At 38.3% G+C, this 15,343-nt stretch overlaps 1 protein-coding gene across 2 annotated transcripts in view; it reads left to right on the forward strand.

Moving 5' to 3' along the window:
- The first annotated feature begins 226 nt into the window (after nucleotides 1-226).
- LOC127579167 (sarcoplasmic/endoplasmic reticulum calcium ATPase 2) overlaps nucleotides 227-15,343 on the forward strand; it is a 75,884-nt gene continuing 60,767 nt past the window's right edge. For both annotated transcript variants that reach the window (XR_007957642.1, XM_052031775.1), the window contains exons 1-4: nucleotides 227-779; nucleotides 1,398-1,415; nucleotides 1,507-1,589; nucleotides 11,871-11,975. Coding sequence is in view for 1 of the 2 variants with exons in the window: in XM_052031775.1 (XP_051887735.1) it covers nucleotides 662-779; nucleotides 1,398-1,415; nucleotides 1,507-1,589; nucleotides 11,871-11,975 (324 nt within the window). In the remaining variant the exon portion in view is untranslated. The remainder of the gene's footprint in view (nucleotides 780-1,397; nucleotides 1,416-1,506; nucleotides 1,590-11,870; nucleotides 11,976-15,343) is intronic.

A 15,343-nucleotide genomic window follows, 5' to 3' on the forward strand; every position in this document is an offset into this window, starting at 1 on the left:
CGAGCAAACCCTGAGACAAATGATACCGTTGCATGTCACAGTTGCCAATGGGCTTGGTGAACATAATCCCTTTGCAGCTCCGACTCCGCTCGCCTGCTTTTCCCGGGAACTCGGGAACATGAGGAGGAGCCGCTAGAGAGACGTCAGCTCTGTCGGGGTCCTGACGATGGTAACTTGGTCCAATGAGCTCTCTCCACATGCGGCCACTCGAGGTACCGCCGTGAAAAAGGCCCCTGCCGCTAAAGTGTTATAAACGTGCCGCTGCCAGCGCCTGCCCGCTCACTTCCATTCAGATGAGCGAGGCGTTGCGATCGAACCGGTCGAGCAACAGAGGCGAGCAGCTCGTTTCCCCACCGTGTCGCAGTCCAGATACTGCGGCTCCTCGCTCCATATAACCTCCCACACACCCCAACCCCCCACATACAACTAAAAGACAAGGACACTGATCTCCATATCGCAGAGAGAGGGGGGAGAAAAGGACAAAGAAATATTTTCAGGTTTTCTTTAATTTCCCTGCACAAGGTTGCCCATTTGTCTTCCTCCCTTGCAGTGTGTGCCGGCTTGTTTCTCCTGAGGAAGAAAGCCTTCCTTTCAACCTCCCTCCCTCCCCTCTCCGGACAAGAAACCGTGACAGTAAAGGAAGGAAACCTGGAGTGAAATCATGGAGAACGCTCACACAAAGACTGTGGATGAAGTTTTAGCCTATTTTAACGTCAATGAGACAACGGGTCTTAGTTTGGAGCAAGTCAAGAAACACAAGGACAGATGGGGACCGAATGGTATGTGGTGGCTGGGATGGTTCTCGCCAGCGATTCTCGATGTTGCGCTTTTTTTTCGATGCGTCGGATGTATTTTTTTTCTTAAAAGTTGTATTTGCCTTTCTCTTTGTGTTGCATCAGGGCCTGATTGCAATGTTGAAGCCGGCATCTGTACGCGAGGCAGGCAGAACATGGCTGACTCACCGCCGTCCCTGAATTTTACATTGTATGAAAGTCACATTTTGTGTGTGGCAGGGGCTTGGGGATGAAGCATAATCCAAAATGTCTTTCTATTTTTTTATTTGTAAAAAGATGTCGGGCATCACAGACCTTTCTCGACATTGTAAACCAAAACCACAGACCGCCAATTTTGCTTATTATACAAATATTGTAATTTATGTTCAAGCAAGGAATGATAGTAAAGCATTTAGCTCGGCAAGCTTCCAGCTTTATTTTATAAGTGCCTCTTTCAGCCTTAACTACGATGTGCAATGATCGCAGGATACTCGTCGTCTTAAATGTTTTATTTTTATGGTTCCAAGTGTGACTTTGCCCTTGTGCAGAAGTCCAATGATTTTGCACGTATTAATACATTTTTTTCTTTCTCGCATATTCCATGGCGGCGTCACTCATTAACAGAACTACCAGCAGAAGAAGGTACAGTAGATCGCAATAATTCTTGGCATCATTATTTTTTTAATATAGAATAGTTTTTTTTAAAATGTTGAACTAACATTTTTTTCTGCAGGCAAATCGTTATGGGAGCTGGTGTTAGAACAATTTGAAGACTTATTGGTCAGAATCCTACTCTTGGCAGCTTGTATATCATTTGTGAGTATTTTAACAAACATATTGTATCAATTGTACTCCCACCTAGTGGTGGTGTATATTTTATATAGGTTTATTATTAGGAAATTCAGTCCTGTGAGCTGAATACAAATTAATCTACAGCCTTGTACAGTAACCATGCATGGAATGGTGTGTGGAATTTTAGACCGGTCTGTCTTGATAAAAGTAAGGTGACAATTGCAGCTTTTTGACGAGGACAAGACTGATGTCTGCAAGGATGATACACTTCTACTGACCAAATTTGGCCAGTGACCTTCATGGGGACATATGTGGTATCTCTTCTCTCCTTGACTTTTAAGGTTTATAGCACGCCAGTTAAAATGGTTTTTGGGTCGGCATGACAATAATAGAAAACAATGTTCAGTCCTGGATTAGGTTACAGTACTTAATGCAGTAGCTGTACTTGTTGTAATGGTTACCGAATGGCGGACAGAAATAAATGTTCTAGACACATGTGAGTACCAAATGTTCTGCTAAATTAAGTTTTAATTGAAGTAGTTATCAGTTACCACTTTAAGATGCAAGAACAATCTTCGAGATTATTTGCATGCATGTACTAATAGTACTGTTTCATCTTTATGAAAAGAGAATTAAATACTGAAATAGCTTGGATATCTTGCTGCACACCTAATTTTGTCCATTTTGTCCAAATTGTTCAAAAATCTTAAACATTTGCAGGAAAATTAGTTTGAATATTTTTGCACGAGTGGAGAGCATTTCTCATTGATTTATATACGTCACATCAGTGTAATACCCAACTCTCAATGTTTCCATTTCTGAACAACCTTGATGCCATCAGGGGATGTGGTTTACCCGTAAATCACAAAACCAGAATTGGGGTGTATAATTTCCAAGTCCCAAAGCTGAATTGGTTGCCCTGCTCATGTGAGATTTTGGTTTCTGATTAATTGACTGTTTCAGTTAATAATTATAAATGCTGAGAAAGAGTGGTTAAGTATATTGAGCTCTTTTTGGGTTGATGAAATTATTACTGATGCCCAAGTTTTGGTTTAAATAAAATGTAGTTTCCAACCTTTTTTAAAAATATATGCTTAGTGAGATTAATTACTTTGAACAATGACATAATGTCCCATTGGTCAAGAGACTTGAGTACAAGCAGTATTCCTTACAGTTTAAGAACTGTCAGTCAAAATGCTATTGGTTGAGGTAACACATGACGGAGGGCCAAGGTTCTTTGGACAGTAGTGGTGCTGGAAACAGTGTAGGCACAATAGGCTGGAAATGTCAGATTCATGCACAAATGTGCTTGCTTTCATATGAAAAGGGGGCAAAAGCTGCAAGTTATTGAAAGCTCATTGTATTGTAGATAGGTTTACAGAAGTTGATGCAATGTGCAAGATTTACTAAATATCAGGAATGTTCACAAAGCTATATAAAAAAAATTTAAAGACACAGAATGTGATGTTCAAGTGTTTAAGTCTGAAAAATGAACTGAAAAGCAGACATTATGTAAATCAAAGTGTACTTTTGGTTTATGCTGGGGTGTGGCAGTTGTTTTGTGTGTTGGACTTTCAACTAGTAATGATTCTAAATTGTACTTTCTATTGTTGGATGGAACTTGTTCTGCTTGCTATTCCTGGATTTTCTAGGGGAGAAAGAAAAGTTGGTGAGGAAGACCATGCTATTGCTCTCCCACTCCTCGCCATTTTACTTCAGTTTTCTTTCCTCCTAGATATCCTGATGAGCATTTACCAGAGCATTTCCCAAGTGGCCATTTGTTGATCATTATTTACATATTTCATGTTTTACATTGAAAAAACAGCATAGGAATAGGTCCTCTGACCCACCATGTCTGCACCAACCATGATGCCAATCTAGTTAATCCCATCTGCCTGCACATGGTCTGTATCTCTCTATTCCCTGCCTGTTCATGTGTCTGTCTTAGTCCCTCTTAAACATTGCTATTGTATCGGCTTCTACCACCTCCCCGGCAGTGCATTCCAGGAACCTACCACTCTATATTTTAAAAAAAGTCTCAAATCTTTACACTTCCCCCTCTCCCCTTAAACATATGCCCTCTAGTAATAGACATTTCCACCCTGGGGAAAGAGACTTTGACTATCTGCTCTGTATAGGCCTCTCATAATTATAGAACAAAAAAAATGTGAGCTCTCAAAACAAATGCTGGAATAAATCAGCCAGTCAAGCAGCATTAGTGGGAAGAGTAACAAGTTAATCTTTCAGTTCAGGGACCCTTCCTCAGAAATGGGGTGGGGAGAGTGAGGGTTTACAGTTTAAGGCAGAGCAGGCTTTGTCATGACATGGCCCAACAGATCTATGCCGGCAGTCTAAGCATCCCCATTGGTTCCATCCCCCATTTATTTCCCTTTCCTGTCTTGCATCAACTTCCCCTTAATTCTGCTCCAGCCACTTACTCTGTGGGATTATTTACAGTAGCCAATTAGCCTGAACATCAGAGGAAACCTATGTGTTTACAAGTACAATGTGCATATTACACACGGATAGCACCCAAAGTTGAAATTAAGGCTAGGTTACTGGATTTTACAGCAGCAACACTAATGTTGTATCACTGTGCTATCCAATTAACTTGATAGACCATTTAATTGCAGAACCCGGTGTAACTGAGCTCTGTGCACATTGGCACTTGCAGAGGGTGACTTGGTTTTGACTTCTATTTTCAGAGTTAATTGTGGACCTTTTACTATCATTCTGGTTAAGACCAACTAATGTTGGCAGTGTGTTTGTGGTGTCTGTATGTCATACCCATCTATTGAGAAAAACAATTGCAGCTGCTTTTATAGTGACACTGATTACAGTGGGTATTGGTGGAGAACAAAATTTCACAGAAAACATGTTTTAAAGGAATAGACTGGTTCCTTAAAATTTGAATATTTGAAGTACAAAGGTGAACTAGTACATTGGTATTGCTAAAGAGAAAGATTGGCTATCTTCATTTATAAAGAGCTAATGCTGTTTGTTGTTTTGGTCGTAGATGTTTGGGATGAAATTGAACAAAGTCAGATTTTAATGACGTGGATAAAGGGGAGGGAAAAAATAAGATTTTAAAGTCAGAACAATTTTTTTGAAAATATCGTTCTTTGGGAAAACGTGCAGATCGTGTTTGGCAATTATCACTTGAGGAACAGAAGTGAAAGGAGCAAAACAATGTATTCAACTCAAAAAAATTTGAACAAAGAATGAGTCAGTCTGTAAATGAAGCCAGCAACCTTGAGGCAAGGGCTATTTGTAAGAACAGTGTTCCACTGAGGGTAGCACACAAAAACACATTACTGCATTATCCTTGGTATTCAATGGCATAACTGTCAAAGGTTTCCTCACCATTGACCAGAAGCTCATTTGGACCAACCACATAAATAATGTGACTACAAAAGCAGGTCAGAGGCAGGGTATCCCACAGTGAGTGACTTGCCTTTCCATCTCCTATAAGAGACAGGTCAGAAGCATGATGGAATATCCTCAATAACTCTCCAGAAACTCAGCACCATCCATTTCAAACTGGCCTGCCCATCAACCACCATATATTTGTTCCCACTACCATTGATCTCCAGTGGCTGCAGTGAGCAGCGCCTACAAAATACACTGCATTTACTTGCCCGGACTGTTGTGGCAAGACCTCCCAAACTCACGACCCTTACCACCAAGAAGGACAAGGGCAATAGGTACATGGGAACACTACACCTGCAGGTTCCTCACTAAGTTGAATGCCATCCTACATAGAACAGTACTGCATAGAACAGGCCCTTCAGCCCACAATATTATGCCAACGTAGCTAATCCCTCTACCTACAGAATGCCCATATCCCTCCATTTTCCTCTCATTCATGTGCCCATCCAAACCCCTCTTAAAAGCCCCCACTGAATCTGCCTCCACCACCCTATCAGGCAATGCATTCCAGGCATCCGCCACGCTGAGTTTAAAAAAACTTGCCCCTTTCACCTTAAATGCATGCCCCCTAGTATTGGATCGCTCAATAATGGGAAAAAGACATTGCTTGACAACCTTATCTATGCCCCTCATAATTTTATACACTTCCAACAGATCACCTCTCGGCCTCTACCGTTCCAGAGAAAACAGCCCAAGTTTGCCGAGCCTCTCCTGATAGTACGTGCCCTCTAATCCAGACAGCATCCCTCTAATCCAGACAGCATCCCTCTAATCCAGACAGCATCCTAGTAAACCTCCTCTGCAACCTCTCTAAAGCCTCAACATCCTTCCTAGAGTGAGGTGACCAAAATTGCATGCAGTACTCTTAAGTGTGGCCTAACCATAGAGGTGCATCATAACTTGACTCCTATACTCAATACCTCGATTAATGAAAGCAAGCATTCCATAGGATGCCTTAACCACACTATCTACCTGTGTAGCCACATTCAATGAGCCATGGACTTGCACCCCAAGGTCACTCTGCTCTTCTTGCTGTGACTAGGAAGTATACACCAGTCTCTTGTTGTTTCTGGGTCTAGTTCCTGGAGCTTCTTACTCATTAGCCCTTTGCGATCGCCTCCACCAGAGGAACTACAGTGGTTTAAGCTGGTGGCTCACCACCACCATCTGAAGGGCAATTATTCATGGGTAATAAATGCTGGTCTTGCCATCAAGGCCCAGACCCTGAAAGTCAAACCTTTATGAATTGTATCATTGAAGTAATAATCATTTTTTTTACAGTTCTGTGGCTCTTCAAAAAACAGGTTTTAACATTTAGTTCTCCACCCTGCCGCAAGCAGTCCTTTGCTCTCTCTCCCCCACCCAGCCTTCCTCTGTGTGCTTTATGCTTGCACTATGCCAGTACTCTGTACCCCTCTCTACACTCTGTTATCTGTACCTAAGTTGTTTACCTGGCTCTTTTTGATGCTTATGATCTAAGGGATACTGGTATCTTTTTTAGGATTTACTGTTTCTTTTGAACAACAGTAAAATGTGGTAAATTGTTCCACAGTTGACGGTGCTTACCAATACTAGTATGTGTAGTACAGGTTGGCATTAGTGGTGGTCTTGTGTAAGGTTCCTGCAGTTCTGATGTTGGGGTTCTAACTCCTTTTTGGGGGGGGGAAACCAGTACATTGGTAGCTTTTTGATAGCAATGCCTTTATTGCAGTTTGAATTAAATAATAACTAGGATTAGGTGTAGATGTTGAAACTAATATCTCCCTAAATTGAATTTTGGATCTAATTTGCTACCTGGAGATTTTTGATCTAATTACTTTGTATGCAAGGAAACATCCTGTTGACCTGTAATCAAGGTTCTGACAAATAAGTCCAGGGGAATTGTAGTACCAAAATTTAGCCAATATATGCAGTATTTCAAATACAATTGGGATTTCAGAAAATAATTTGGAGCTCTACCTTCTGTGTAACAAATGGAAAGCTGAAAATGTTCTTGCCTTTTCATTTCAAGTCATGTCAAAGCTGATCATCAACTAAAGGATGCTAAATGTTAATAGTTGGATCTATGCTAGGAACTGATAGAAGTTGTGGTGGAATGGAAAGTCTGTTCAAATGTGTTGTAAATCTGTATTTTAGCCCACGAGACACTTATCCCACTTGGATTTCTGACTCGAGTAGAGAGATTTGACCTAGGGTTAAATTAATCCATTTTTACCATTACTAAAGCCCATCAGTTCAGCTTTGAATGATTGTCAGATAATCCTTTATGTAGAGATTTAGGAAAAAGATGACTGGTTGGAGCATTGTGGGTTTATGAAATTTTTTTTTGCTGCAAAGTTACAATATTTGCTTTCCACTGTTTTGGCCCAAAAGGAACATTCCAGTACTAAACTTCTAATTGATGTTGAAGTTGCACAGAGTTACCTTGCAGTGTAGTGCCCATTGTGTTCAATGTGCTTATAGGCTTCAATGCCTTGAGGCACATGGAAGAGAAATTGGCAGCAAAGTTGTTTAGGGTCCTCTGAGGTCCTACCCAAATTGCAGGATGAACTCAAAAATTGCAGATGAATTGCAGACAAGACAGTAATATTTTGCAAAAGTGATATTTACTTTTATTAGTTGCAACAACTTGTGAAAGTCAGTAGATGTGCTTGTTTCTTGGGACAGGGTAAAGGATGGAAGAGAGCTTAGTTTTTAAGTGTGTGTATATGTGTGTACTTTTTATATATATAAAAATTATATATATGTGTGTGTGTATGTATATATATATATATATGTGTGTGTGTATGTGTGTATATATATATATATATATATATATATATATATATATATATATATATATATATATATAAAAAATGGTACTTTTTAAAAAGATTTGTCACCTTTTAAGTTCAAATCCCTTGATACATTTCTCCATTCCTGGGATGAGATTGTTTTGGTACGTGGGGTCAGAAGCAGGTGAGTCATGGGTCTGGGATTGAGTGGGCAGGTGGCAAGAACTAGGACAAGTAGAGAGGGAGGTCAGAGATCTCAGCAGCAGGTTGTCCCATGGTTGGCAAGATTTGGTATTGTGGTTTAGGTCGGCCTTAATTCCCCTTCAATTTCTATCAGTTAATTATTTTTGGTGTTGGAGGAGATTTGGTGGCAGGTTTACATTACTGTGGAGAAAGGTAAAGAAACTTTGTATATACAATTCTTAAAATTGACTTTTTATATTGATATGAAAGAATGACATTGTATCTTAGGTTTGTTCATTGCATTTATATGAATGTAATAAATCCATATTCAGTTGGTGCATTTCTGGTGCAGAGATGGGTGAAGGAAGTGAATATTTTAACAAATGTTATGGCTTGATGCTCAAGAATGTTCTTCATTTTTCTGTAGGTTATGTGTAAATGCTTTTATTCCTAGCCTTGTTTGTGCACTTGTTTATGGGTGGTTATATTTGTTCAGGTTTTAATATTTTTAAGCCATCCATTTATCTCTAGCTGTACCTCTGTAATATAATAAATGTTTAGAGGTCAAACTATATATAAGCACTTATTTATATGGCAACTGTTGGTTTTATACCTGGATTCCATCTAAACAACACCCTGCTAGTGCTGCCTGGCTGTAATTATTAATTCTTTTCTACATCCACACGTGTAGATAAGTGCATATTACCAATGTCCTTTGTCAGGAGTTTAGCTTCAAATATTTACCAAGTAGAAGTGACAAACCTATACATGGCAAATTTACTCTGCATAAATTATGATACCTAAGATGTCGCCCTTTAACTGTGTTTTGTATACATTTGTGTTTTACTTGGCTAAGGTAATTTTGAGAGGCTTTAACCATTGTTGGTTTTTGCCTGTGCTTTGGCTTGTTACCTTTTAAGGTAGTAGGTCATCCAGGGAATTTTGTACTACTTCAGTCTGGATTTGAGACGGATGTCAGTGTACTTTAAAGCTTTGTTTTACAGTGTTGAAATTCTTAGATTTAAGGTGCTTCATAGGCTTTTCTACACCTTTCATTATCTCAATATGTATTCCAAAGCATTCATGGTGGTCTCCTTTTTCAATTCTATTGATTCTAGGACATCTAAAATTCAGCAGCCCCTACTGTAATTTGTACCACCATTTTTCACTTGCTCACCCGTGTTGACTCTCCATTAAGCAATTTTTCAATTTTAAATTTCCCATGCTTATTTTAAAACTCCACTTTGGTCTTGGTCTTCCCTGACTTTGCAATCCTTCTAGCCCTGAAGCTCTGAAATGTCTACTTTTATCCTAATATCTTTGACTCAGTATAATTTTGTTCGATGCTACCATGGAGCAGTTGGGATGTTGGTGTTTTGAAGATATGAAGGTTACTGGTACTAAATAGAGGTTGTTAACCCTTTGGAGCAGGGAGTCAAAGATGTCACCACAGACTTAACTCTGATAATCTGAATAGATGTCTTACTGATGAATTTACACATTAATCAGGTGTTACCCTCGAATTTGTTAATGGTTCATTTGAAAAAATGAAGCCTGTGTAACACCAGCCCCTACTATGAAGGCAACAGTCATTTCCCAGATAATTAGGGACTAAAAATGTTTCTTTGGTAAATATGTAGACAATATTTGCATTAAACATGTAGGTAGAGAGAACATATACTGGCAACAATGACGTTTAAGCATCCAAAGGATTCAAACAGATTTTTTTCACTGATTATGCTGTAATGTTTTGGCTTGAGTTAGCTTTTGGAAGGAAATTAAAGGGGCAAAATTAATGAGTTGGTCTGCCTGCTAGTCACTGATGACATTTTAAATGAAGCTATGTCAAATCAATAGTAAGTGTGACATTAAATAAAAATATATTTTGAATATGTCACTATGCAGCCATTCAGCAACAATTCCCTCCATCCATTCCTTGAAAATAAATAAGATTCTGAAATAGTGGAAACATTGGGTCAGAAATGAAAATCTAGAATTGCTGAATTGAGATTTGAATCAAGATAAGCAGCCATGTGGCAATAGAAAGAGTATTGAAATTGGGTAGGTAGTGCACAAATCTAATCAGTTTAGCTTTGGGTGGGTGAGTGTGCACATGCGTTCAGTGGAAAAAGTCTTGGTTTAGATATCATCTCTATTTAGAATTCGTGGTTCCTGTATATAAAAATGTGAGTTCATAAGAATTCTGTTTTGAGTTTAATGATGAATGTCATACAGATCTCCCCAGATATATTTGGCAGGGCAATCAAAATGAGGTATTGTATCAGAAAGTGACTTAAGATGATGTAAAACTGTAAATTGGAATATGGAAGTGCCCAACTCTGGTCAGTTTTGTACTTTTATAGGAATATTCCCAACACGTGTCCTTAGTCTGCTGCAGTCCTTGTTCACTTGCATTTTATTTGCTTTCTGGGCATGTATGGCCACGTATACCTGTGCAGGTCTCCTGTTTTTTTTTCTTCTCATTTCATTGGTTAAGAGGCAATTAAATTACTCATGGCATGATTCATTGGAGTTTCTCTCCCTGGAGAGACTGCTTGATGCAGTAAGATTATGACAGGGCTGCAAGATTGCCTTCGCAAGCAGTATTCCAGTTTAGTGATTACTTTTCGATTTGTGTTGCACGATTGGTATTTCATTGCCTGGTTCACATTTATCTACATGAATGACTGATCCGTAACCTATAAAGTGGATAGATAGTTTCTGTCATTACTAAAAGTAGTAACGCTTCCTCTTCTGGAGAAGCCGTAGTTAATGTTTATCATGAGGCTGCAGTCAGAAACTTGGTGATTAGGAGTCATAAATGGAATTTGCAATATGCTTTTGTGTGGTTTTAATAATTCATAGGCACCCTTCTTATTCTTGAGTTTTTATTATGCCATTTATATTTCATGTTTTAAAAGGGTAGTGCTGATAATTTTATTTCTGGAGTTTGAATTCTACAGAAGACTTGTGGGATTCTGGTTTGGTTTTTATGGAGCTCCCTAGTGAGCATGGGATCACAATAAATTTGACGGAACTAAATCGGCAATTTTTCTAAAACCCCATTGGCCAAAATCTAGAACAGTGTCGTGCTGCACTTTATAGATTGCTCTTGCAATTGAACTTTCACCTGCATTTAAGAGTTTGATGGCAAAACTGAGCAGGAACTCCATTCTTGTAAATTCAGTGTAAGTTTTGCACTGATAATGCAAGCAATTTAAAAGTTACAATAGTCCTCAATATGTTAGTATCAATTAACAAGTGAATTGCACATGTCCCAGGCAAGTTTCCTATTTAAATTTTAAATTTATCTGGAGGAATATATTTCTGATAAAAAATCTAATATTGGAAGAATTTAGAGTTAAAAATGAACTTGTCATCTTCCATGACACCCAGTTTACTAGAGAATATTGAATTTGTATTGATTTTATGATCTTTAATTTCTATTTTAAAGTGTAACCACTTTGAAAATAACTACTGTGAGCTGACAGGACCATGGAACTGACATAAGATAACATTCTTAACTTGCCATTTTCAATGCAGTACAGATTATAAGCAATTTTTCATCTTGTATAATTGTTCAAATTGAATGTAGGGAATGGTCTTGAAAGTGAACCTGTAAGAATTGGCCTTCAATGTATTCTTAATTCTTGTATGCATTCAAATACTTTAAACCCATTTTAGCGACTGAAATACATGCAAAAAATGCATTGCAACAAAAAAAGTTACAAACATTTATTTAAAAATCTTTGAACTTGGACGGCAGCAGTTTACATTCTTGCAATGTATTTGTTTTCAGTAAATAGAGTGAGGAAAAGCTTTTAATCAATATGTTGATATATTCAAATTAAAAAATCTTTATATTAGTGCATATTGTGCAAATGGTATATTTCACAAAGCTATATCTCTTCATTTGCAGGTTTTGGCTTGGTTTGAAGAAGGTGAAGAAACTGTAACTGCCTTTGTGGAGCCTTTTGTAATATTATTAATTCTAATAGCAAATGCTATTGTTGGTGTTTGGCAGGTAGGTGATATCTTAGAATTCACTTCACTATGCACATATTTAGGAATATTTAGCTTCCCTTTTAATTTGAAAAACATCAGTGCAAAGGCACTGAGGTTTTATTGAATTTCTGTTAATAAAATATTGAAGTGCCCCCATTTTATTCATTCTGTCTGTCATTTCTAAAATAAAGATATCCATGAGCATTGCCACCTGAAACAAAAATTTTGGAGTAGAAATATATTCAATTGTTTCCTTTCCTGGGGCAATTTCATAATGCTTTTAAAATTTCTTTCTAAATTATGAAAAGTTCTGATCAATTCTATTCTGACATCTTTTTGGTAATTTAATGGACATATTAGCATGGTAGGTAAATTGCCACTAAAGCATGGATCATTGATCTAGGGATGGTTACCATGAAATCTCATCTTGTTTAGTAATGACCTTCAGGGAAAGAAGTTTACTATTCTTGTCCAGTCTAGTCCATGTTTGATTCTAGACCCAGCAATGTGTCTGACTTTTAACTGTCTCTTCTCATTTTGGGGGAAATTTATGATGGATATTGAATGCTGATATTACCAGTGATGTCAACATCCAGTGAGTAAAAAAAATTGTAAAAAGATCTAGATTATTGTAAGTGGAAGTATCAAGGGAGAATGGTAGGTCAATGGAGCTTGTGTTCACTGGTCAGGACCTGAATGGATGATGAAACAGGCTGGGGGCTGAATGGCCAATTTTCCACTGAACTAAGGAAGTAGAAGATAGTTAAAAGCAATGGAGACATTAGGGACTGGCTTCAGGTTTGTTTAGCAGCAGGACACCATTAAGCTCTAGTATTTTGAGCTGCATCTATATTCATTCTTGTCTCTATGGAATGTTAAGTAGCTCATTTTATATTGATCATCCTATTTTCCATGTAAATTTGCTGATCTGCAACCAAGCTTTCTCCATGTTTACTTCTACTGATACGCATTTGAGTGTTCAAGTGCAAATAGAGAAATGGTTTCTTGTTTTCTTTGTATCCATTCTTTTCATCCTGCACTCCTATCTATCCAAATGTTTGAGCAGAAGTTTATTGCAGGGTAATGCAAGGTTTCTTGGGGACTGAGTCACACTCTGAATTTTCAACACTTAGAATTTGCCCACATGGGGGAGATTGTAGATTGAAAACTATGGCAGAAATTTATTGTGTCATAAACCTTGTATTTGCAACTTTTTTTCTGTTAAGTTTTTCTGATATTACGAAGTTCAGATATTTTAGCTAACAGAATGCTCCTGTTTGTAACTATTCACCTTCCTTATTATGACATTTTTGGGGAAACCAACTGAACTATCATGTAGACTGAAATTTATTTTGCACATTCTATAAGTAATACAAATATGCAAAACTGATAGGGTAAAAGCATCTGGTCTACAGGGCCTGCCTCATTGTCATGTTGCAGATAACTATCTTGATCTCAGTTGTACCTACTTGTCAGCAGAGGAATTGCATACATTCCTAATTTTTTTTCAGGAAAAATAATCCCATTCCAACTAAGTGAAAAACAGTTCTCAAAATATTCTACCTAAACCATAGAGTGATTTTTAAAAACAGGTTCCATTAAGTGCATCTCACCTGCAAACCTTAGCTAACCAAAAAACTTGTTCCATGGCAGAAGACTCTCTGGAAAGGAAAGTCCCCTCTTATCTGGTCTGGCTTTGTTTTCATGATGTCATTGCACATGTTCAAAAAAGGGATAAGCCAGGAAGTTGTAGAACAATTTGTTTTGGCTCAAGTGCAGGTAAACATTTAGAGTTCACAGTTGGAAACAGGTGAACATTTATAGCAGTTTATGTTGAATAAGCATGGGTTATCTTTAATTTTAACTGGTTTGAGTGGAACTTTGTGTCATTAAACAGAATGCAGTTGGAATTTTGGAAAACATCTGATGTTAACCTTGCAGCAAATATTGAAGCATGTTGTAGCTGCATGGCTCGGGAAGAATACAATGAATGAGACAGGTGGATTGATAGAACATAAGTCTTGGGTCTGTGCCACAGTGTTTGTTTCCAGTTACGCAAGTTACTGAAATGGGGAGGGAGGATTTTTTTTATTGTGTCATTGAAGAGCACTGGCATGATGGGCAGAATGGGCATCTTTCCTGCAATAGGTCGAACATCAGTCTTCTACTCAATGTTTTATCTATTCATCAATAAATTGGATCTACTGCAACACAGATATCTGCAGCATATTATGTTGCCAGTTCTGCAAATGATTGAAGCAATTGGATCTTTTCCCTAAATAACTTGGTCTTGAAAGTCACTTGGGGAATAACTGTCGCTGTGGCTTAGGTTTGGTTGCATCAAAGTACATATTAATGTTGTCTAGCAAGATTTGAGATGTAATAAATTGAGGTGCATAAATTTGCATTACAAATAATTGAGACATTGAGCAAACATTGTTCAATTTAACCTTTCAGTTTGTTTACATTCTAAAATTAATATTTGTTTAATGACCCAGAGTTCAGTGCAGAATTCTCAATTGCTTTGAGAAAATTCAGCAAGCTATGTTTTAAAATCGCTTATTATTTACTGTTGGTTTGACAAATTGGTTTGATTTTGGTTTGACAAGGTCTTGCATGGTAGGCTGGTCAGCACATGGAAGAAGGTTAAGGCACATGGAATCCAAGGCAAGTTGGCTAATTGGATCCAAAATTGGCTGGGTGAGGCAGAGGGTAGTGATCGAAGGATGTTTTTCTGATTGAAAGTCTGTGACTATTGGTGTACCACAAGGGTTGGTGTTGGGACCTTTGCTGTGTGTGGTCTATATTAATGATTTGGATGTGAATGTAGGAGCATGATTAGTAAATTTGCAGATGGCATGAGAATTGGTTGTGTTTTGAATAGTGAGGAAGGTTGTCTAAGGCTACAGCAGGATATAGATCAGATGGAAAGTTGGGCAGAGCATTAGCAGATGGAATTTAATTCCAACAAATGCCTGATGATGCACTTTGGAAAGTCAAATGGGGTAGGACAGGTACTGTAGATGGTAGAGCACTAAGGAATTTGAATAGAGAAACCTGGAGACCTTGTCCATAGTTCCCTGAAAATGGCAACACGGGTCAATAAATTGATGAAGAATGCATATGGCATGCTTGACTTCATGGGTCAGAGCATAGAATATAAAAGTTGGGACATTACATTGCAACTACAAAACAATGGTGAGACCACATTTGGAGGACCATGTGCAGCTCTTGTCCCATGTAGTAGAAAGGATGTGAATGTACTGGAGAGAGTGCAGGGGAGGTTCAGCAAGGTGTTGCTTGGATCGGAGAACTTGAGTTATTGGGGAGAGATTGGATAGGCTGGGCTTGTTTTCCCTGAAGTGAAGGAGGCTAAGGGGTGACCTG

Source organism: Pristis pectinata, chromosome 17 (genome assembly GCF_009764475.1).
Source record: "Pristis pectinata isolate sPriPec2 chromosome 17, sPriPec2.1.pri, whole genome shotgun sequence".
Classification (NCBI taxonomy): domain Eukaryota; kingdom Metazoa; phylum Chordata; class Chondrichthyes; order Rhinopristiformes; family Pristidae; genus Pristis; species Pristis pectinata.